This window comes from Aphelocoma coerulescens, chromosome 13 (assembly GCF_041296385.1).
Source record: "Aphelocoma coerulescens isolate FSJ_1873_10779 chromosome 13, UR_Acoe_1.0, whole genome shotgun sequence".
NCBI classification, from domain to species: domain Eukaryota; kingdom Metazoa; phylum Chordata; class Aves; order Passeriformes; family Corvidae; genus Aphelocoma; species Aphelocoma coerulescens.
In genome coordinates this window covers 1,053,590-1,075,570 of record NC_091027.1, presented here as the reverse complement: position 1 = coordinate 1,075,570, position 21,981 = coordinate 1,053,590, and the positions used below count along the sequence as shown (strand labels likewise).

The following is a 21,981-nucleotide window of genomic DNA, read 5'->3' as shown; positions in this document are numbered from 1 at the left end:
CTGGATAATGGAGATAACCCCAGTAAGGAGCGTGCTGTGGAAGGGGGTGATCCTGGAGGAGGCTCTGGGGGATGGTCCTGTTTACAGGCAGTGTTTCCAGCAGAGCTGGTGCTGGCAGCATTGGCAGGAGGCTGTTCCAGTGCCAGCCATCCGACCTGGCTGTGAGCACAGGAACCCCGTGGGCATCGGCCACATCCATAATGAATGAGGTGTAATGTGTGGGTGCATTTTAAATTTATCACAGCCAGGAAGATGGTTCTGCTCAGGAAAGTGATGCAATGGGTGCCCTGGCAAATAAACACTGGGGGAGGAAATGCAGAGCTATTTGCAATGGAAATTGGGTTTGATTCAGTTTTGCAGCCCCTCCCATCATGCTGTTAAAGAAGTTTGACTTTGAAGTGAAGCCCGAGGAGTTGTTATCTGCCCAGAGGCAGAACAAACATTTGCTGTTATCACCTCTTTGCCCTGTGCTGAGGGAACCTGGCACTCCAGATACCAGCCCTGCCACTCTGGGACCGTGCTTTGCTGGGAGTCCAGTGTTCAACATACCATGAATGGAGGGTTTGAATTTCTCTGTTCTAATGTCTTGGCTAAAGAGACAGAAATCCCAGTATTTCCTTTCCTGTGTGTCCCTAGCTGAGCTAGAGCCCTTCCAGGGCTTTCTGATCGGGCTGTCAGTGCCTTCAGCAGCAGCTTGGCTTAAACTCAGACCTAAGCCCTGGCTTAAGCAGCCACTGCAGCTCCCCAGGTACCGGGGACTGCTCTCAAGTCACTTTGTACCTGCACAACGAGGAGCTTTGTGCAGTGTTTTGGACATATTTGCTGTTGGATGTGGAGCATTTTCCCTCTCAGATGGGACGATGGTTAAGTGGTTTCCTCTTCCCTCCTAAGTGAGTAAACTTCCAAACCACTAAGCTGGTGAGTATTGACTGACTCACCAATGGGATTAGCAGAGATCAAGCACATTATGTCTGGTTTTTGGACCTGGGCACGGCTTCCACTGGTGGGATGGTGCTGAGCTGCTGTGCATGTGCTGAAAGCTGGGCTGGTTGGATGGGGAGTGGAGTTAGGGAGAAGGGTTAATCCTCAGTTCCTGGTCTGTGCGTGCCACAAAGCAGCAGAAGATGGGCCAAACCCACCTCTTGAGAGCCCCTGCTGAAGTTTACTTTTCTTACAGGCTCTTATCAAGGACCAAAGGGTATCTGCAGTGTTGGTGCAGCTCACGTTGTCCTGCTGAACCACCCTTGGGAAGTTCAAGTTAAAAGTCACCCCTCTCCCAGGCTTTATCAGGTTTTGAGGACCGAGTACCGAGCAGAGCCTACGTGCTCTGTGGAGCACTCTGCAGGCGGTTGGCAGCTCCCGAGGTTTAACCCCCTTCCCACCGTGTGTCCCGGCAGCCCGGTGCTCGGAGCTGTTCCTGACTCCTGTGCCGTTCCAGAGCCCCGCGCTGCTGGGCGTGGGAAGAGCAGCATCAGAGGTTCTGTGCTGTCGCAGTTCCCGTGTGTGAAACCCCACGGGCAGAGAGCACCAGCAGCCCCCCCTGTGTCTCCCGGTTGCCAGGGAATGTGCTCGCCGTGCTCCAGCGGGAATCGCCTCTCTGCTCCGCTGGTGCGTCTGGAAACAGCCGGGAGGGAGCAGCAGCACCAGACCAGACACACGGACAGGTCTCGGTGTCTGACAGCCCGGGGGCTCTGCCTGGCTCCAGGAGCAGCGGTGGGAGGGGATGTGGCCACCCCCAGGAGCTGCAGAGCCAGCCCAAAGGCACAGGGCTGTGGAGGTGCAGGGTTAGCCAGCTGTGTGCGTTGGGATCCAGGCTGCGGGGTGAGCCGGGATGTGGAGATGGAAAGCGTGGTGCAGCGAGATGCCAGCCCCTGGTGTGGGATCACAGCTCCCACCCTCTGTGTCCCCCCGGACCTGAGGCTGTGCAAACACTCTGTCTTGTCAAATCCATCCTCACCTCGCTGGTCATGCTTAACAGAACAGGTAATTGAGGTTTGACTCCTTGCATGGCAAGGGTGGTCCAGGAGTGCACGTAGCGTCCACTGAGGAGCACGGAGATGGCGTTGGCCCTTGGGCGAGGGCGGTGCCAGTGCTGTCCCCTGGCTCCTGTGCTGTGTGTGCAGCACCTGGGCCTGTCCTTTCCCCTTCTCATTACAGTAAATGAGCAGTCACAGGGCTGTTGTTGGAGGCTGGATTGACAGGGAGCTCAGGGCTGTTGTGTGTGTGACAGTGCTGGGGGCAGGACCAGCACCCCTGGGACCCTGTGAGGTTGCTGCAGAGGGACACGGACCAGCATCGTGTCACTGCCACTGCTGTTCTTACAGCAGGACATGGACAGGGCCAGGGGACTCGCACAGCCATGAGGGCACGGACACCTCAGGGATGAACTGCTTCGCACAGCAGAAGGTCTCCTCCATGAGCCAGTGCTTGGGGTGGTGGTGAGACATGGGGGGCTGGGATGTGTGGGGCTCCTGCTTGCTTGGCTACCTTCCTTGCCTTCCCCTGCTCTTGCACGGACGTGCTTAGCCCAGTGCAGGTGAGCTGGCTGGCTGAGGGCCAGAAGAGGAATTTGGCACCCAGCTCTTGCACAAAACCACCAGAAAGGGGGGGGATTGTTGGAGATGTCCTCTGCTTGCTTGCTGATCCTGGTCAGGACCTGCAGGATGTCCATGGAGGGGTCAGGCTGGGCTCAGTCCCTTGTGCTGGGGCTTGGCTAGGAAGGAGCTTGTCCTCCTTCCCTCTTCCTCTCATGGAAGATTTATCTTTGCCACCTTTGCAGTTCATTTACGGCATCCCCTTTCTCTTGGCAGGCCCGGCGTCATCACCATGCAGGCGCTTTCGGAGGAGGACCGGAGGCTGTGGATGGAGGCGATGGACGGCCGGGAGCCGGTGAGCAGGAATATTGGCCCAAAAGCAGAGGAACCCGTGGCGAGCTCTCGCAGCCCCGGGCAGATCGCGGATTGCTGGCTGCGGAGCCGCTGTCACGCAGCGCCTGCCAGCCGGCGTGGGAGCTGTATCCGTGGGGCAGCTCCTGCCTCCTGCCAGGAGAATCCTTTAATCCCTTGGTTAAATATTTGAGGTAATACTGTATCTCCTGTGCTTGGATTGCTCGGAGGTGCGGTGGAGAGGAGGAGGGTAGGCTTGGCCAGCACAAACATGCTGCTGTGCTGTGCTGAAAGGAAAACATGGCAAAAAGAGCAGTGGAAGAAAATACGTTGTAGATTTCCAGGGCTGTTGGAGTCCTGCGACTCCTTGGCAGCCACTCCTGGGTCTGGTAGAGAATTGCACGTTTCGTGTGAGCGGAGGAGTGTGGCCCCTGTTCCCCGTGTTTGCTCCTGCTGTGCCAAAGGCTTCCTCACCTCTGGAAGGGATTCTGAGGGTTTGCAGAAAACTCATTGTTGTTAGTTTTTATTTTGGAATGCGCTTGCAAACCTTACTGCCAGCTTGACGAGAGTTGGCTGGTTCTGAGCAGGTCCCTCGGGGGGTGCTGGGGTCGCAGTGTGGCCCATCCCAGCTCAGCCTGGTGACTCTCCCGTGGCACTCACGGCACCACCAAGCAGCCAGGACCAGTCTGTGGCTTCCGTGCCTGCACATGGCCAGCAGCGTTTTGGGATATGGAAAGAAGCCATGTGGAGAGCCAGAGCAGCCCAGGCTGTTCCGTGACAGCCCATGTGGTTTTGGAGTGGGTGTCTGCGTGCCGAGGTTAAGCTGGGCTCTGGCAGTCAGAGCAGAGTCCGTGCAGGGAGCAGAGTGTCCCATCCCAGCACAGCCTGCTGCCACAGACTGGTCCCGGTTTGAGCAGATCCCCCCAAATCCATGGAAAGTTTCTTGTTTGTCAGGAGAAGTGTTCATTGAGGCCAGGTGAGGCGTGGACACACGAGGCTGTTCTGTGAGCGCTGCAAAGCGCGTTCTGGACTTGGTCAAGCGCTTGCTTTTGGAGCGTGCAGCAGCTCGGAGATCCAGAGGCTGCGTGTGGGAGGTGCTGCCTGCATTTCAGGGAAAGGATTGCGTGGTGGATTGCAGCCAGGTCCCAGCCTGGAGTCATAGATCCATCAGGTAATTCAGGTAGGACGGGAGCTCAGGAGGTTTCTGGTCCAACCTCCTGCTCAAAGCAGGTTTCTCAGGGTGTTACGGGTTGGGAGCTGAGAGCATCGGAGGGAGGAGAGGGCACAGCCTGCCTGGGCTCCAGCCCAGCTGCTTCCCTGGCCTCCTGACCCCAAGGTTGAACCCCTCTTGTTTCAATTTACACCCGCACAGAGAAACTGTTGCTGCCCCATCCCTGGTCCAGATCCAGGTTGGACGGGGCTTGGAGCAACCTGGTTTAATGGAAGGTGTCCCTGCCTATGGCAGGGGGTGGGACTGGCTGAGCTTTAATATCCCTTCCAATTTAAACCATTCCATGATTCTCTGGTTCTGTGACAGCCTCTGCTCCCTTTTTCTGTCATCTGTTGAAAAGGGGCCCTTGTTTGGGAGAACCAGCCTGCTCTTCCACCCTTGGCTCTTGACCCCTGGGGCAGCTGTAGTGGCACAACCCCCTCCAGCTCCAGGTGCCAGCTGTCTTGCTCCCACCTAAACGAAGCCCTGCCTTGGTTCTGGTGGCACCTGGAGACAGGATAATATTTTCTATTTCTTCAGAAACAAGATGTGCATTGTTGCTCCTAATCTGAGTGGAATCTTGTGCTCCTCCAGCCTACTCACCTGCCTCCCACTGCACACCTCTGCTGGGAGCTGCTGTGGCAGGGGTGGCAAAGCCAGTCAGCTGCAAAGGGAGCTGCAGGAAGGCGGTCACGCAGTTGTGTGCTGAGCTGCTGATGTTACCAGGATGCAGCTCAGGAGCAGAGCCAGTCTACAGAGGTGCAGACAGGGATTTTGGTTGCTCGCAAAGCGCTGTGCATGCTAAAGATCCTGTGGAGCAATCAGGACAGGACTGCCTGGATTATCCTGTTCCAGAATAAGGTTATGAGAACTCCTTCAAAACCACACAGGTCGTGGTGCTGCCTGCGTGCTGCTGTTCTCCCCTATCGTGCCCATCAGCTGAGGTGAGGGCAGCTGGCTCATCCAACACGTCAGGGGCTGTGGCTGTGCCTTAATGCAATACCTCGTGGCACTTAATTGCTAATGGCTTACACTGCCCTTCCAGGTGTGGAGTGGGAGCGATGGGAATGCAGCCTGCGTGGAAACAGATCCAAGAGGCACTTTGCTGCTGAAGGTGGTGTGTGTTGACACATGAGGCACCTCCTTGTCCTCAGTTATCCTCCTCCATCCATCAAAAATGGAGCTGTGGGCTGTTCTGTTGGGGTTCTTATCTTGTAACACCAGGGTGCAGCGTGTTACCTTCTCCACAGGGATTTCCTTGTGCAAGAGATGAGGATTTGACCTTTGAACTCCTAGAAATATCCATCCTATGCTTTGACTGTGTTTCTGTAACCAAAGAGCCCTACTGGAAAGAATGTCTGGTTTTCCTTTGATTTGACTGTAGAGTGTGGGGAAGGATTGGCACGGTGGGGACGGTAATTCCATGTGCAAATTCAGGCTGTGGAGAGATTAACGTGGACTGGAGTTTGTTTCTTAATTATAATGAAAAAAGTAAACCCAAATGTCAAATTACATCTTAGTGAGATTTAAACATAGAATGTGGCTGCATTAGCCAAGACATTTGTCACAATTCGAGAAGATTTACGCTGTGTCTCACAGTCAGAGCAGCCTCCAGACAGCTCTCATCACGCCGTTAACTCTTACCACTTGTTATTCATTTGGATAAAGCCCCCGTGTTGACTTTGGGTTTTCTTCCATGTTACAGAGGCTGGAAACAGGAGAAACTGCTAACTCCATGACGGAGCAGTGGTGTTTGGTTTTATTAAGATACTCAGGATCAGTTTCTTATGGATTTTCTCCTCTGCTGGTGCAGTTTGCAAATGTAGATGGTGGAGGCCAGAGCAGTTCTGAAACTTCTTTGGAACCTGAGTCAGGAATAAAAGCTTTGTTGGCTGCTGGTGGCTGTGCTGGGCTGTGGGTTTAGGAGAGGCACAAATTAGGCTGTGTCTTGTGGAAAGAACAAGGTAAGCATTTAGGTAAGGTTGTGGTGAGTGAGCGTGGAGCAAAGGAGGCTCAGGGGGGACCTTGTGGCTCTGCACAAGTCCCTGACAGGAGGGGGCAGCCGGGGGGGTCGGGCTCTGCTCCCAGGGAACAGGGACAGGAGGAGAGGGAACGGCCTCAGGCTGGGCCAGGGGAGGCTCAGGGTGGGCAGCAGCAGGAATTTCCCCATGGAAAGGGCGCTCAGGCCTTGGCAGGGGCTGCCCAGGGAGGTTTGGAGTGCCCATCCCTGGAGGTGCCCAAGGAAGGGAGATGGCACTCAGTGCTCCGGGCTGGGGACAAGGTGGGGATGGGGCACACTGGACTCGGTGGTGTTGGGGGTCTTTTCCCACCTCAGCGATGCGGGCCCCGGTGCCCGCCCGGGAGCCGCGGGTGCCCCGTGGCCGCTCCCCACTAGATGGCAGCTGAGACCGGCCACTCACGGCACTTGTGGCCCGCGGGGCTGGCACAGGAGCCCCCCGGGGCCCCCGGGGCTGCCCCCCTGCCCTGGGTCTGGCGGAGCGATGTGAGCCCCGAGCCGCCCCCGCGGGTGTCGGCGCTGCTCGGAGCGGGGACAGCGCTCCCGTCCCGGCTGGTCCCAAACTCGGCACGACCCCACATCGGAGCCGCTCCCCTCCCCTGTTCGTCCTGCGGCGTGGCCCCCTCAGGGTCTGCGTGGCTCCTGCAGCCCTCCGGCCGTGCTCCGAGGCCGCCTGCGATGGGTGGGATGGTGCCTCCGGAGCGCCCTGTGCCGTGGTCCTGTCCCAGTGCTCCTGGTGGGACACCTGGTCAGTGGTCCTGGAGCTCCTTCAGCCCTGCTGCCCGGAGATGCAGCCGGGGTTCGTGTGGCAGCAGAGCCCAGCCCCACATTCCTGTCCAGCACGCTTCCCGCCTCCTCCTCAGATACTGCTTCTGGGAATTCTTTCTGAAATTGTTTTTCTTTTTCCTTGTTTAATTATACAAAATGGTGAGAGATTTATTGCCTAGTGGAAACGTTGTCTTTTGAACTCACTCCAGTGCTTTCAACCTCGGCATTCCTGTTATCTTGGCTCATTCAAAAAGTAAATTCACTTGAAGGACTTCAGTCCCAGCGTGGCTGCGGAGGGACGGACAGGCACCCACTGCACCCCTTCCCAACCCCTCACACTGTGTTGGAACTCACTGGCGCTGCAGAGCTGCTTTATCACTTGAATTCATTCCATCTCAGGTATCAGAGATGGGAGAAAAATCCTCAGCCAGAGCATCTTTGAGTACAGACGGTGTCTGTGGTCTGCTTCTCTCTGCACGGGGAGCCCGTGGGCGAGTGCCGGAGCGATCGCCGTGTTCTCTGCTCTGCTCTCCCCAGGGTCTGCTCTGTGTCTGTCTCTTCAGTGCCTTTCCTCACAGCCTTTTTCATGCTGAGCTTTGATAATGCTCTCAATCCCACAGACGTGTTTTTGTCAGCTTTCTGGAAAAGATGTTTGTTTTGTGTACTCTGTCTTGCAGGTTTTCATGGCCTTCAGCCTGCCTGGGTTTGTTTGCTTGTAGCAGATTTTTTTTTTTGTTGCTCTCTATGACCTGAGTCATTCCTGTTGCTGCTTCTTCATCTCCCTGTCTCTCTCTTTAGTGAACAGAACATTTTTTCCCCACTCTTAATGTCTAAGTTTCTATTGTTTTCTGCTTCTTTTTGCCTCTAATGTGTTCCCCAACCCAGACAACCCAGTGAACTTTCCCTGAACTGGAGCTCAGTCTCTCCACGCTCTGGGAGCATTCGTGCCACCTCCCTCCGTGGTGGTGGTGAGTCCCACTGGGCCCCAAACTGGCCCAGCGGAGCTCCTGCTTGGCTTTTTTTGCATCCTCCAGTTCAGGATTATTGCCCAACGAAATTCTGTGTCCTTTTTGGGGACAAGGTGGTGGTAGAGGATCCTCAGAGAATCATGTTCCATGTTAGTTCTCGTATCACGTGCTCTTGCTGCTGCTCCCTCCTTCTCCCTCCCTTGTTTGGTAACCCATTTAAGCCTGTAATAGCAGTAACTTTACATGGAGTTTGTAAGCTTTTATTTTGCTTCTAAAGCACTTAAGCCAGTGAGGTCTTAAGCTTTGACTTCAGGCTTTTATTCCTGGTTCCAGCAACTGCCGCTTCAGTGGCTGACGGCTCACCCAGCTGGAGTCACTGTGGCTGCTGGGGTTTGTCCTCTGCTTAAGAAGCTGTTTGAGAGAAAAATACTTAGAGAAGCGTTGTAGATAATTTTTAAAAGAGAAAAGAGCCCTCTGGATTGCTTTTACACACCTAGAAGTGCTGTCCCACCCAGTTTTGGCAAGTCTGTGACCTCTTGTTCCAGCTGTGTTGTTGGGGATGTGCAGGAGCAGAGCAGTGGCTCCTGTCTCTGGTGTGAATACCTCACTGTTTCTGTAATGCATTCCTGGCTCTTCCTTGGGGCCTGTGCTGCAGAAGTTGTCTACAAAAGTTTGGCTTTGCCTGGGCACTGGCGTGGTGGTCCCAGGACACCAGGTGGGTTTTACTCTCCCTTTGGGAGATGTTGCCTCTGCTGGGGGCCCGGTGGCAGCCACTTATCTCCTTCTGTGTTATGTCACTGCTGATACCCCTGAGGGGACCTCACAGGGGGTGAGGGCTGGGGATGTGAGTGCGGGTCCTGAGCCACAGGACATGGCACAGCACATGTCTGCTGTGTGGGACACCCAGCAGCTCTGCTGCAGGTTTGTTCTTGGGTTTTGGGTTCAGGCCGGAGGTGGGGTGGTGCTGAGAGGTGGGTGGGGTCTGTGGGGTGCCTGGGGGACGGGGATAATCGAACCTGGATTGCAGCACAGATGTGGAACAGGATGGAGCAGCTGCTTGCAGCAACTTGTTTGTGAGCCTGGGCCCAGAGAGGTGAGCCAGCCCCAGGGGAGGGTGCAGGGTGCTTGCATCCAGTGATTTTGTGTCGTGGTTTGGTGGGAACTTGCTGTCCACCCTTCAGCCGTGCTGGCAGCCTCGGCAGGGAGGCACAGAGCCTCAGCTGGAGTGACAGACCAAAGAGTGTACTCACTTTCCTTTCCTCTCTTTATCACCTCTGCTAAGAGTTATTTGATCAGGCAATTCAACAAACGTAGAAATTCAGGGAATAGCTCCATGTTGGGAGAACAAATTTCCCTGCCAATTTAAATAGACTATTAGAGTATTGTTTCCTACTTTAAATTAAAAATTAAAGTAAATGGTTCATGCTACAATGACTCGCAACACCAGCCTCTTCCATTATTTCCTCCTTTATTGGGTCTCAGATTTGGTTTTAAGCAGTGATTTACTGTCCTGCTGCTGCCCCCCCACCATCCCTCACCCAGGGGTTTTTCTTCTCCCAGCTGCAGCCCCAGAAGAAGGTCTTTGGACTCTGTTGTTGTTTTAATAATTTGATTTCTGTATTCACCCTCGGTTTGTCACTCGTGGCAGATCTGTGTGTGGAGCTGGGCTGTGGCAGGATCAGGAGCAGGACTGGGGTCAGGAGCAGGCAGGCTGCAGGCTCAGGCCATGGCAGGGTGCAGTGGATGTGTCCCATGCAGACTCTGAAGCAGTGTTTGTTGGGTGGTGGAAATGGTGCTGGTGAGTGCTGGCAGCCCCTGCGGTGGGTGCAGGCAGGGCTGAGGGTTTCCCAGGCAGGTTTATGAGTGTTGTAGAACCAGGAACCTTTAAATCTCCATCAGGCTGGCTCCCAGCTCCAGGGAAGAACCTTGTGCTGCATTCCAGGACTGGTCCAGGAAACCTCTGCAGCCACCCTGGGCTTACAGGAATGTCTCTGGGAGTGGAGGGATGGGACTGTGTCCCCTTTCTGCTGCCTTCCCTAGACCCTCAGGTTCTGTGCTGCCCCACACCTGTCCCCAGGTGTGCAAACTGGGGATTGAAAGTGGTCTCCCCTCAGGGATATCCCAGTCTTTAAAGCACCAGGCAGTGGTGATTGAGCCAGTCCTGGCACTAAGCCACCACTGTTGTTCGGAACACCCGGGCAGTGTCAAAGCTCTTCCACAGAGGAGGAGCGCCAGGCACGGCTGTGTTGCAGTTATTTTAAAAATAAAGATGACACTGTCATTTAAAATTAGGCTGGGTTTGATGTGCTGAGAGCCCGTGTTCGTCAGCAGACGTTGGGAGGAGGAAGGGCGTGTGTGCTGGCTGGGGCTGGCCGGGCTCCAGGCAGAGCTGCCACAGGAGGATGTGCAAGTTGTTGCTCAAGCATCCTAGAAAACTTGGGGGAAGCTTAGACCAGTAGAAGTTTTCACTCTAATCAGTGATTTGAGTGATCCCAGCATGTCTGCTTCGCTGGGCTCGCTTAAAAATGCTGCTCTGGGAAACTTTAAGCGCTTTAGTTATTCCAAAAATGTATTTTGTTGGAGCAGTTGACCTTTAGCTGCGTTATTCCGAGGCTGCCGCGTATCTGACACGCTCTGCTCCCCTCGCTCCCACACAACCCCAGAGTGGCTGCTGCTGCTGCATTCCCTGTTCAGAGTGAGCCATGGGAAGTTGACAGTTTGACCCAGGTAATTTTTTGCCTTGTTCTGGCCCAGGTGATTGTTTCCTTGGGTGACAAACGTGGTTATATAACTGCGCTGAGCTAAGCAGCCCAGCTGGCTGGCGGGGAGCCCGGCCAGCCTCGGCTCCGAGGCCCTTGGGAATGCCTGCACTTGTAATAAAATGTGGGCTTGTTTTTAATTAGAACCATCCTTTAGTTCAGCTCCGAGAGACAGAAGAGCAAGACCCATGTAGAGGATTCAAGCCCCCCAGATGCTTCATTTATGATAGATTTTTCTGTTCTGTCTTTTAATCAGGCCCAGGGTATAAGTTTGAAGCTGAAATTTATGTTGGAAGGAAGGAGGAGAGGAGAGAAAGGGGGACACGATGTGGGAGATGGCTCCGACTGTGATGAACAGTAGGTTGGGAGGGAAGGAAGGAAGGAAGGAAGGAGCTGCCAGGGTCCCTGGCCACCCTCTTCCAAATGAACAGCTTCGTCCGCATGACATAAACCAGCATTTCACAGTGGGTTTCTGCTGCCCTGCCAAGTTCTCCACTTGGGAAGCAAGGCAAAATTTTCCCTCCCCTCCTGCTGCAGAGAGGTTTGCAGGGATGTAGCCTGGGAGAGAGATCATACTCCTGTCTAAATCCTTCTGGCTCCCAGAGCAAGGAAGGTTATTTCTAACCACAACACAGTGTAGTCTAGCTATGAAAATCCTGCTTGTAGTATGAAAACCTGGCTCTAGGACAAAAATAGAACAGGGTTGATAAGGCAGAGCCAGAAACAAGGGCTGATTTCATCAAGGTTGCCAGATGTCCTGCTTTTAACAAGGAAATAGGATTCTTGTACATGAGCTTTGCTGGGATCCTGCTCTGGGGCCGTGTCCCAGCGGAGCAGCTCCGCAGTGCCGAGCTCAGGGGCAGGTCCAGAGGGTCCTGCCTGTGTGGCTCATGCCTGTGATTCCTCTTCTCCTCTTCCTTCTTTCCGTTCTTCCTCTGACCCCTTCCCTGTTGCTGCAGGGACAGGATACAGGGTGCCCCCCCTGCCCCAGGCCTGTGCCACCTCTGAGGGATCCCTGGGTGCTGGAGCTCCAGCCCCACTCTGGGCATCCCTGTGCCCATGGAGGGCCCTGCAGGACACACTGGGGACTGCGGGGACACGATCAGGCACATCCCTGGTGTCCGACTGAGGAAGACATTAGGAGGAAAGGCTTGTTCCTTCTGCTGCAGGGCAGTTAAGGTGTGGAGAAGGGATGTGTAGGATTCCCAGCTTTCCCACTGCCGGGCTGAGCGAGGCTGGGGCAGGGCTCTCTGTGAGCTCCGGGGTGCTCGGGGTGCTGCGGGCTCCCAGCAGCAGCTGAGTCAGTCGGGGTGGCCGGACTCCAGCTGGAACTCTGGTCTGCAGCCCGTTGTCCCTTATAAAATGGTTGCAAAACACCCATGTGGAATGTCTGTGCTCCTCCTGCCCATGGCTTCCCAGACTGTCCCAGCGTGGCTGGGAAGCCACTTGGGCTCCCAGTTGTGAAGGAATATCACATCTATTTATACCCTTTGGGCTGGGGCATCTTTTGAGCTGAAAGTTGAAAGACTCGTTCCTGGCTGTTTTGAGGATTTCTGAATATGAATCACAAGGAAATTGCATAACACTGCAGCATTTCCTCCCATTGCTCCAGACCTTGCAAACACCACACTCCCCCAGGGAGACCAGGGAATTCTGGCAGGACTGGCCCATTCTGACAGTCCACATGGAAAGTCTGGCTTGAAGGGAAGGTCCTGGCACCAGTGAAAGGAGTGTGAGGTGGAATCTTCCACGCCAGGGCATGGTGTTGAAATCCTTTTCTGATGGAGATCCCCCTCTCTGCAAACCAGGGCTGCTGGCCTCTTGGTCTCCAGTGCTTTCCTTAAACCCCTCTTCCCTCTGAGCAGGTGGACAATCCTGTCCTCTAGATTTTAGCTGTTGGGCAGAATTTCATGCCCACGTTGGAGTTTGAAGGATTTAGGGAACCATGCTAAAAACTGCAGCCTCCAAGGGGTGCAGCTTAGGTTGGGCCATTTTGGATTTTAAACTTTAAATGAAAATCTGCTTTTCGTCTGAGATGTGTGTTCATGGAAATGTGTGTTTGTGGCACACAAAGGGGAGCACAGCCCCTGTCTTGTGGAGGTTAATGAGCACCATGGACAACAGTGTGACCACTGAAATGAGGAAATAGAAATGAAATTACTCAACATCATCTTTTTGTAGTTCCCCTTCCAACTCCCAGCTCCTTCCTTTTCCCACAATCCAGTGTCATCCCAAACCACTCACATACCCATTTGTTCTTTGCATGTCATGGGTGCAGTTTGTTTAGGATCAGGTTGGAAAACTGATGGGTTGAATTCTTCTTGATTTATCTGTGCACAAGCAGAAGGTGGCATCAGATGATGAATAGTGGCTGTAGGACTATTGTTGGGTCTGGATGGTGGCCATCGGTGGCTGTAGGACTATTTTAGGCTCTGGATGGTGTCTGAGAGGTGTTTCAGGCTCTGGATGGTGACTCTTGGTGGCTGTAGGAGTGCTTTAGGCTCTCAGTGATGGGCAACAGTGGTTGTAGAGGTGTTTAGGCTCCAGATGGCAGCTGTCAGTGGCTGTAGGAATATTTTAGGCTCCAGGTGGTGTCTTTCAGAGGATTTCTGATTATGAAAATCCACAGCTGATGTTTCCATGATCCACAGCTCTGGTGTCAGGGTGTGTGGCAATGGCAGGACTGAATTTGGAGGGGGCAGGAGCAGGTGCAGCACCTGCATTGCTGCTTTTGCCTAGGCTTTGGTCCATGTGAAGCTGGGGACGTGGATCCAGGAGCAAACACTGGGCTGTGAATGAGTGACCCCAGCTCATCCCTCCAGCTCCAGGGGAACGGGGAGCTGCCTCCTGGGCTGTGTTCCTCTACCACACCCTCGAACATCACAGACCTCTTAATCATCCCTATAAAACCATTTCCTCTGCAAAGCACAGCATGTATTTGGTGAAATGTCTCACCAAAGGGTTAACTGGTTCTTTGATGAATTATCTTAAATATCAAGTTCATAACTGAGCATAGTACAAGTGTCAAAGTAGTCACAAGTTGTAACTGCTCTTATAAAATTTATCTTTCTGGATTACTTACAGATGCATCTTGGAATTTTTCAATAATAGCTCGTAGTAAAAGCCTTCTTTAAGCTTCCAAACAGCAATTATCCTGCAGGAATGAAGCAGCAGTAGCTTCTGCTAAAAAAAAGATACAATCTGGTTTTGTTGAGGATATTTGACCGCCTACAGTAGGAGTTCGGAAAACTAAATACAAGACACCAAGGTCTGTACATTTTATCCTATGTTAATATTTTTTTTTTCTATACACATCACTTCTGAAACTGCCTGGTAAGGATATTTTGGCTCTGGAGATACAGTCAAATGGGAATAATTAGTGAGAGTGAGATGCTAAAGCATCACAGCGCTGCAGGGCAGGGATCTGTCTCCACGTTAGTCACTAGTCCCAATTCTGGAAGTTTTATAACCCAGCCTGTTCCCACACGTGTCCGTGGGCCAGAGGCCCTTCACCTCCCAGCAATGTTTCTTCTCTCAGATTTCCCACCCTTTGTCAGTGACTAATACTGGAAAGTGAAAGAAGCTTTTTATTTCACGAGAATCTCTCTGGGCTTAGGGCTGTTTTCTCCAGAGTGTGTTACAACAGGAAAAACAGCATGTGGGCATAAAAATACACTAATTTAATGGTGTTTTACTGTCTGGCATGGTGCTGGGCAATGTGTGTGTCTGCAGAGCTCCTGCCCAGGCCCTGTCCTCGGCAGAGCTCCCACAAGCTGTGTGTTGGATGCTGTCACCCTGTGAGGTGTCACCGCACTGTTCCTTCGTGTTCCCCTGGCACAGGCGTTGGAGCCCCTGTCCCAGAGCTGTGTCTGGTGTGAGGCAGCCACAGCCAGCCTGGGCATGGGAATGGTGCAAAGATGTGTGAGAGAGAGGGGGAGGGTGGGGGGAAGATCAAATCCAGCACCTGGCAGTTGTTTGGAAGAGGGTTCAGAAGAGCTTTTCCAAGGTGCTTCCAGCCCGTCTCTCCCGGGACAGAGGTGCTGCAGTCCCAGGCTCGGTGCCATGTGTGTGGTGTGGGGAATAGCAAGAACCTCTTTAAAATTCTGCACCCTTTCACAGGGGGAGATTGATCCATGAACTGACTTGTGTGTGAGGCTTCATCTTCAAATGCATCCTTCTGCTTTAAGCTCTGCCTGTTATCAGAGCTGTTTTGGAAAGAGTGGAATATCAACGTCCCTAGGGCCAGGCTGGGCAGGAGCGACCTTTGCCAAGGCAGGAGCCTGAGGGGTTTGCCAGCAGAGCAGAGGTGACCCTGGGGGCACTGGAGGAGCCTCACTCTTGGACCTCTTACACAGCAGCCCTTTCCTCAAACTTGGAAACTTTCTCTTATCCTGAAAAACCTCTCTCTAAAAGATTTGAGGCAGTATAGGAAAAGCATTTCTTGGAAAAGGAAAGGGGTATTACACACTTGGGGCTTGGTTAAAACCCTACTGGTGTAGAGTGGTGTTAGTGGATTAACAGAGACAATGGATAAGAGGTTTGTCCTCAATCAGATGGGTGTAGGGTGGCAGTGTCTCTGTGTTTTATGGTTGCTGTTGACCTCTGTGTGAAACTTCCCTCTCATTGTGTGCACGCTTTGCAGTTAATGGCATAAGCATATTGTGTTTCCTTGTCTGCCCTTTTCCCTTGTTTTAAGAGCAGTCTCTGGTGATTAACAGCCTCTGTTGTTTCATGGATCCAAATTGGAAGAGCAAATGTGCAGGCAGAGGATCTCCCTGGAGCTGCTGTGCTGTGCACCAGGACTCAGGGTGGTTTGTGTGGGAAGGACCTTAAAGCTCCTGTCATTCCACCCACCATTCCACCATCCCACTATCCCGGGTTGCTCCAAGCCTGATCCTTTGCTGTATTTGGTGTTCCCTGTGTGTGTGGGGTGAGCCGGGGCACGAAGTCTGTGTGTGATCCCAAGGAAGGGCTGTGTGTCTCCCAGCCTTTGAGTAACAGGCTCCCTTCAGTGCTCCCTCAGCAGAGGCACTGCAGTTGGAGGGAAGAACTTCCTTAGGGAAGGCTGACTCCATGGTGGGGCTGCAGGGCAGCAGTGCTGTTGGGGGAGCTGCTTCCTTCCCTCTTTCCACTCATTGTCCTGATAAAAACACTGTTCCTAGAGGAAAACTCACTTGCTGACTGCAACTGGTTTTGCTGCTGAATCATCCCCCGCTCGCCAGATGTGGCTGATGGATTTTCTCCTGCAAACAATCATCTCTGCTTGGTCTTGTGTTACGTAGCCAGGTGTCCTGGGAGGGGGAGAGGGAAGGTGCTCCTTGGAGGGATCAGTCCCTGCCCAAACCCCAGTTTTGAGCTGCTGCCTTAGATTTGTGCTTTCCCGAGCATGTCCTGGGTGGTGGAGCTGGTCCAAGGTGTCCTGCCGTGCTCCAGCTGGTGCCCGAACAGGAGAGCGCAGGAATGGCCCGTGTTTGGGTGACATCCAGGGAAGGAATCCGTTTATGTGCCCTGCTGGTGACGTGCCCTGGGACACACAGCCCTGTTGGGGTGTTTTTGACCGTGGGGGTTGCTGGGGCACCCCCGGTGAGCAGCAAGGTGAGCTCTCCTGTGCCGGCAGCGTCCGAGCCCGGCTGCCGCTGGCTCCGATCCTCTGAGAACATCACAGGCAGCTTCCCAGCCTCGTCCTTCTGCTGGAGCTCCTGGGGGAGATCCCCATGGCAGGGGCCCCGTGGGAAGCACAGACCCTCCCTGTTAGTGTCAGGGATTGGGATCCCGTGGAGGCAGAGCCCTGCCTGCAGCCCGGAGCCTCTCCCGTCCGGTTGCTGCCTGAGTGTTGCTATCAACATGGCCTTTGGAAGCTTGCCTTGCCCGCTGGCTATTTCGGGAGGCAGCATGTGATGCAGGCAGCTCCCTGCTCCCTTTGGAAGGGGGCTCCCAGCCCTGTTCCCAACAGCTTCACCAGCCTTTTGTCCTGTTCGGTGGACAGTGCCCACTCGGCCACATCCAGGATGCTGCTGGAGTGCTGGGGTGTGTGTGTGTGTTCCTGGTGGGACTCTGAGCACTGGAGGATTATTTTAAACCACTTTAACTCTGTTGAGCTGGAGAAATACAACCTGTCTGAGGGCTGATCTTCTTACAGCTGCTGTTGGCATTATCCTGGGCTTTTAAACTGCCCTCACGTCGTGGTTAAAACCTTCTGCCAGTGTTTTCCCCTGTTATTGTACCCACTGAAATGTCACTTTAATCTCTGGCAGCCAAACTGTGGTGGTGATCGGGGTGGGAGGAGGAGCATCAATATTTGAAGGCTGGAGAGGCTTGGGATGGAGTCCTGGTGGCAGCTCTGCTGTGAGCAGTGCTGGATGCATTCAGTGCCTCATCCTGCTGCGCTTCTCGTCCTCTCTACAGTAATGACATTCCTTTTCCTCTCCTGCTTGTTTGCTCAGGCTGTACCTGAGGAGGGTGGTACCTGCTCCCTGCCCAGATCGGACCTGCCAGAGGTTCCTGTAATGCCCATAAGGGAACTGCCTGCTTTGCTCTAAGTTTATATCCTTTATGTGTGTCTTTCAGGAGAGGAGTCTCAGAATCATGGAATAGTTTGGGTTGGAAGGGACCTTTAGAGATCATCTAGTCCAACCCCGCCTTCACTTGGTTTAGAAACCTCTGTAATTTCTGGTTTTACCTGGTCCATCCCATTTGCATTCTTTCATTTTAAGAGCTGTCCTAGTCAGTATTTTAACATAACTCCAGAGCTGGGGCAGCCCAACATCTGTGTGCAGAAGGTCACGGTGGTGTTTGGGGACCTGGCTGCTGGGGGAGGTCCTGGCAGCAGACACACTGGGGTGACACCAGCCATGCCAGCAGTCCCAGCCCAGCTGGAGCCAGGGTCTTCATAAGACTTTCTGCTTGTGTTTTCCAGGTGTACAACTCGAACAAGGACAGCCAGAGCGAAGGCAGTGAGTATTTCTTCTCAAGCCTGACCCCTGAGAGGTGACTGAGCTGTGGGAGGGGTCAGCAGGGCATGCTGGTGACACTGGGCTGTGCTGGGCTCCCCGGGGCTGGGGGTGACAGGGCTCAGCATGGGGACCCCAGGGTGGCTCCGGGGAGAGCTGAGTGTGACACCCAGCAGGGACAAGGGGCAGAAACCTGCTGGTGGGACCTGGGGCCACGGAGAGCAGTGCCAGGCAGTTCCCTGCCCCCCTCAGGGTGTGTCCCTTCCTACCCCACACTGTGTCCCTGTCCCAGTGGCACTGCAGGGGTCTGGTGGCCTCAGGATCTGCTCCTGAAGCTCAGCAAGAGGGTTCAGGTGATGCCTGGGACCAACCAGCTCTCCTCTCTGGGCCAGAATGTGCGGGGTGAATGTGTCTTTCCAAAGGGGAATTGGAGCAGAAATACAGGAGTAAGGAGGTCCTGCCTTGTCAAGATTGTTAACAAGCACTCTTAAAAATAAAAAAGCAGTTTTTATTGTAGTTCAGGCAATCAAAGCCTTGAGTCAAGAAAGCACTTATTTTTCTTCCTAGAGCAGCAGTTGCACCTGGTCCTGCCTCTTATGTCCTGTGTTTTAAAACCCCTAATTGAGCCATTTCCCAGTAGGTTGGATTTGCCATAATTGCAATACTCCAGCCCCTGATCCCTTCCCTCCTTCCCTCGAAGCCACTGGTCAGGTGGGGCCCAGCCTGGGCTGATGCTCAGTACTTGGTTCATTTTGGTGCTGCCTCAGACACCGCATTTTCATCTGGAGCTGAAGCATTTTTCTCTCAATAATTGGTGGAATTTGCAGCTAATGTTCCTCACATCCATTTCAGCCCTTGCACAGAGCTGTCTCTTCCTCCTCTCTGCTCTATCCTCTGTGCTTTCTCCTTCCCTTTGGTCATCCCTGCACATCCATCTTGTCCTGCATGTATCACCTGGCTCTGTCCCTCCCGGGTGATCCTCACAGAGCTCAGTGCTGTGCCTCACACTGGGAAGGGCAGCATGGCCGGTGCCCCCGGGGCGGGAACTCTGCTAGAACAGCTCCTCTTGTCTCTTTTTTCCAGAGGGGCAGAAGGAGTCTGTGAGGTGCAGAGAGCAGGAGCGGCTCAGCTCCGTCCTGCCCGGCTGTGAGCTGTCACCGCTCCGTGTTCCCTGCACGCAGCCCTGCCTCTGCCAGCTCTGTACCTGCTGGTTTGGCTCAAGACACCATTTTGGTGGTCTCTCTTAAAAATGAGACTGGTTCTCCTTGTCTGCTCCTTGTCTGTCCTTCCTGGTTCTGGGAGCGGGTTGGGACCCCTGGCTGAAGGTGCTTCAGAACCCTCTGCTTGGGCTGGGGCTGCCACTGCTGTCAGAGGTCTGACTGCTTCAGCCTCATTAAATCCCAGTTTTAGAGCTCTGCCTGCCTCACCAGCCACTCTAAAATTGATTCAGCAACTGGCTTTCTGCCAGCAGCCCTTGATACAGGAGCTTCCTATAAGGACTTGAAACGAGTGTGGTGATTGAGTGGGTCCGGATGCAATTCCTGACCCTGGGAGCCTCTATACCTCTGCTTCCTGCCTGCACTTATGGAGGCTGAAAGTGCCTCACAGTGCTGTGGTGGCACTTTTGGGACACTGTAATTTTGCAGAGCTTCTGGGTTTTCTGTCCTGCTGTGTGGCCAGATGGCCGTGGGCCTGTGGGTGATTTGTCTTGATCTGCTGTGGAGGGGGAGGAAGCCGAGCAGAGGGGCTGAGTGGTGTCACTGAACCATGAGAGCCAGGGGAATTTAGCTGCTCTAGTTTGCTAACCAGAAGGACTTGCCCTGCTCTGTGGAAACAAATCCTCCAGGCCATTCGTGCTTATTGCATGGAACAGCACAAAATTCCTCCCTTCCCTTCCCTCCCACCATTTCCCTCCCACCATTTCTCTCTCTGTCTTCCACATCCACTTGGTTCCCCATTAGTTCAGGACTCCACCAAAAGCAGTCTTTCACAAGCTCTTCACAGACCTTGAGTCCCTTGGCTGCCCTGTCTGCTGTGCCCTTGTCTGGGTGCCCTGGCCCTTCCCAGCAATCACAGTCATGGAATCCCAGAATATTTTGGTTGGAAGGACTTTAAAGCTCCTCTTTTCCCCTCCCTGCCATGGGCAGGGACACCTTCCCCTATCCCAGGCTGCTCCAAGCCCCAATGTCCAGCCTGGCCTTGGGCACTGCCAGGGATCCAGGGGCAGCCACAGCTGCTCTGGGCACCCTGTGCCAGGGCCTGCCCACCTTCATTGTATAAAACTTCTTGCATTTCTCTGACCTAATCTGACCCTCAACCTTCCTTTCCTGATCTTGGCACTAACTGGTAGGTTGAGCCCTGAAAACTCATTTCTGGTAAGACTTGAAAGCTCATTCCTCTGGTCTCTGCTTCATGATTTCCCCCCTCCTCTGTGGCTCTTATTTCCAAAATGTCTTTGAAAGAATTCAAACCAGTGATGGTTTCATGGCACAGAAATGTGTGGTGGGGAGGCAGAGGAGCTGCTTTGACCTTGCACTGCCCTGACACACAGCTGGAGGCAGCCAAGCTGACAGAGCTGATTCAGCCCTCCTGCCCCCTTCCCGATGCTCTGATATGTCACATCAGCGTAAAGGAAAGGAATTAATGGATTATATAGAAATAATCTGCCAGGCAAAAATAGAACAAGATGAGACCAATTCAGTAGCACTTGGAATGTGATGCTACTTGAAGGTCAGATGAGTGTGGGTGTGTGTGGGCAGCAGCTGCTGTACAAGTGATGTGTATCACCTTTGCTGACGTAGAATGCTTCTGGGATGGATTACAGCCTGGGCAGGGCATCTCCTTGGGCACTGAATGCTGCTGCTGGAGGAAGAGCCTGTGACACGTGTGGTGGTCTGGAGCTGAGCCTCATACCCTTCCCTGAGGAAGGAGAGCCTCAAGGGAGGGAGGCTCTTCCACTTGTCCTCAGAGAGGCAGGCAAGGACAGTTTAGATTGGAAGTCAGGGAAAATTTCTTCCCTGAAAGGGCTGTCCTGCCCTGGGACAGCTGCCCAGGTCAGGGGTGGGGTCCCCGTCCCTGGAGGGGTTTTATGGACGTGTGGCTCTTGGGGACATGGGTCAGTGGTGGCCTTGGCAGTGCTGGGGAAGTGGTTAGATTTGATGCCCTTAGGGGGATTTTCAAACCCAGATGATCCCATGGACCTGTGATCTGGATAGCAGCAGATCCAGATCTGCCTTTGATCTGGATGTTGCTGAACCAAATCATTTGGTAAAGGACTGAGATAAAGAGCAGATGCTCTGAGAGAGGAGAAATCAAGCTTTTACAATGCTCATTAAAAGTTAAATTTAAGGATGAGTAAAGGCACTTTGGATATTTAATCAGATATTATTTCTGGACATAACTACTGCAAATAAATCCCCGACCTTTCCTGATCCAGAGCTTGTCAGTGAGTGGAAGAGCTTATTCATCTGCTTAGGGGGATTATTCCAGGTCACTTCCATCCAGAGGCACTGCTGGGTTTCCTCCTCCTGCAATTGCTGCAGGGAGGTGGGATCCCAGCCCTGCCTGGCTGCGGGGTGGTGGGCTCTGCAGGGTTATGGAGTCAGGGAATGGGTTGGGCTGAAAAGGACCTTAAAGATCATCCGGTTCCACCCCTGCTGTGGGCTGGGACACCTTCCACTATTGCAGGTTGCTCCAAGCCCTGCCCAGCCTGGCCTTGGGGATCCAAACACGCAGGGGACTAAAGGATAACTGCTGGTCTGTGAATGGGTTGGCACCTCCAGTGCATGGCAGAGAGCCTGAAGCACTGACCCAAACTGACAGCATCACACAGGGATACCCACAGGTCAGGGTCACACCAGTGCCAAGGCAAGGCTGATCAGATCTGCTGAACTGGGTTTGCTGGAGCAAGAGAGTTTCCACACCACGGTTTTGAGCATCTCAGGTACCCTTGTGTTTATCAGTGGCCTGGGAATGGCAGCTGTTCCCTTCTGGTGGATCGCACGTTGGGTTTATGCTGCATCCATGCTGGGTGCCCAGCAAAGGGCCCTGCAGCTTCTGGATTATCCTCACGTCCTGTGGCACAGGCATCCTGCAGCTCGTGTGCTTGTGTTGGCTTGGCGCTTCAGCCTGCTTGCCCAGAAAAATATAATAGAGCTGTTTTACTTTGCACTGTTTTGGGTCCTTGTGCCATTCAGCAGACAAAACCCGTCCCCAGCAGAGGACTCAAAACAAGGGATTAGGAGGGGGCTGCTCCATGTGAGCGTGAGCTGGCAGCTGCTCATGGAGCCGCCGTGGATGCTGCGGGAATGAGCGGCGTGAGCAGGGGAATGCAGAGGAGGGAAGCTGCACGTGCCTTGCTGGGAGGCACTGCCAGCCCTGGGCTCCGCTCCCTTCCTGCCCTGCTCTGCACAGGGCAGAGAGAA

The 21,981-nt window shown here is 53.7% G+C and overlaps 1 protein-coding gene across 3 annotated transcripts in view; it reads left to right on the top strand.

Annotated features, from left to right (window-relative positions):
• The window catches only part of ARHGAP26 (Rho GTPase activating protein 26), a 101,537-nt gene that overhangs the window by 31,064 nt on the left and 48,492 nt on the right, over window positions 1–21,981 (top strand). For all 3 annotated transcript variants that reach the window (XM_069028635.1, XM_069028637.1, XM_069028636.1), the window contains exons 11-12: window positions 2,811–2,889; window positions 17,524–17,560. In XM_069028635.1, coding sequence (XP_068884736.1) covers window positions 2,811–2,889; window positions 17,524–17,560 — 116 coding nt within the window. The remainder of the gene's footprint in view (window positions 1–2,810; window positions 2,890–17,523; window positions 17,561–21,981) is intronic.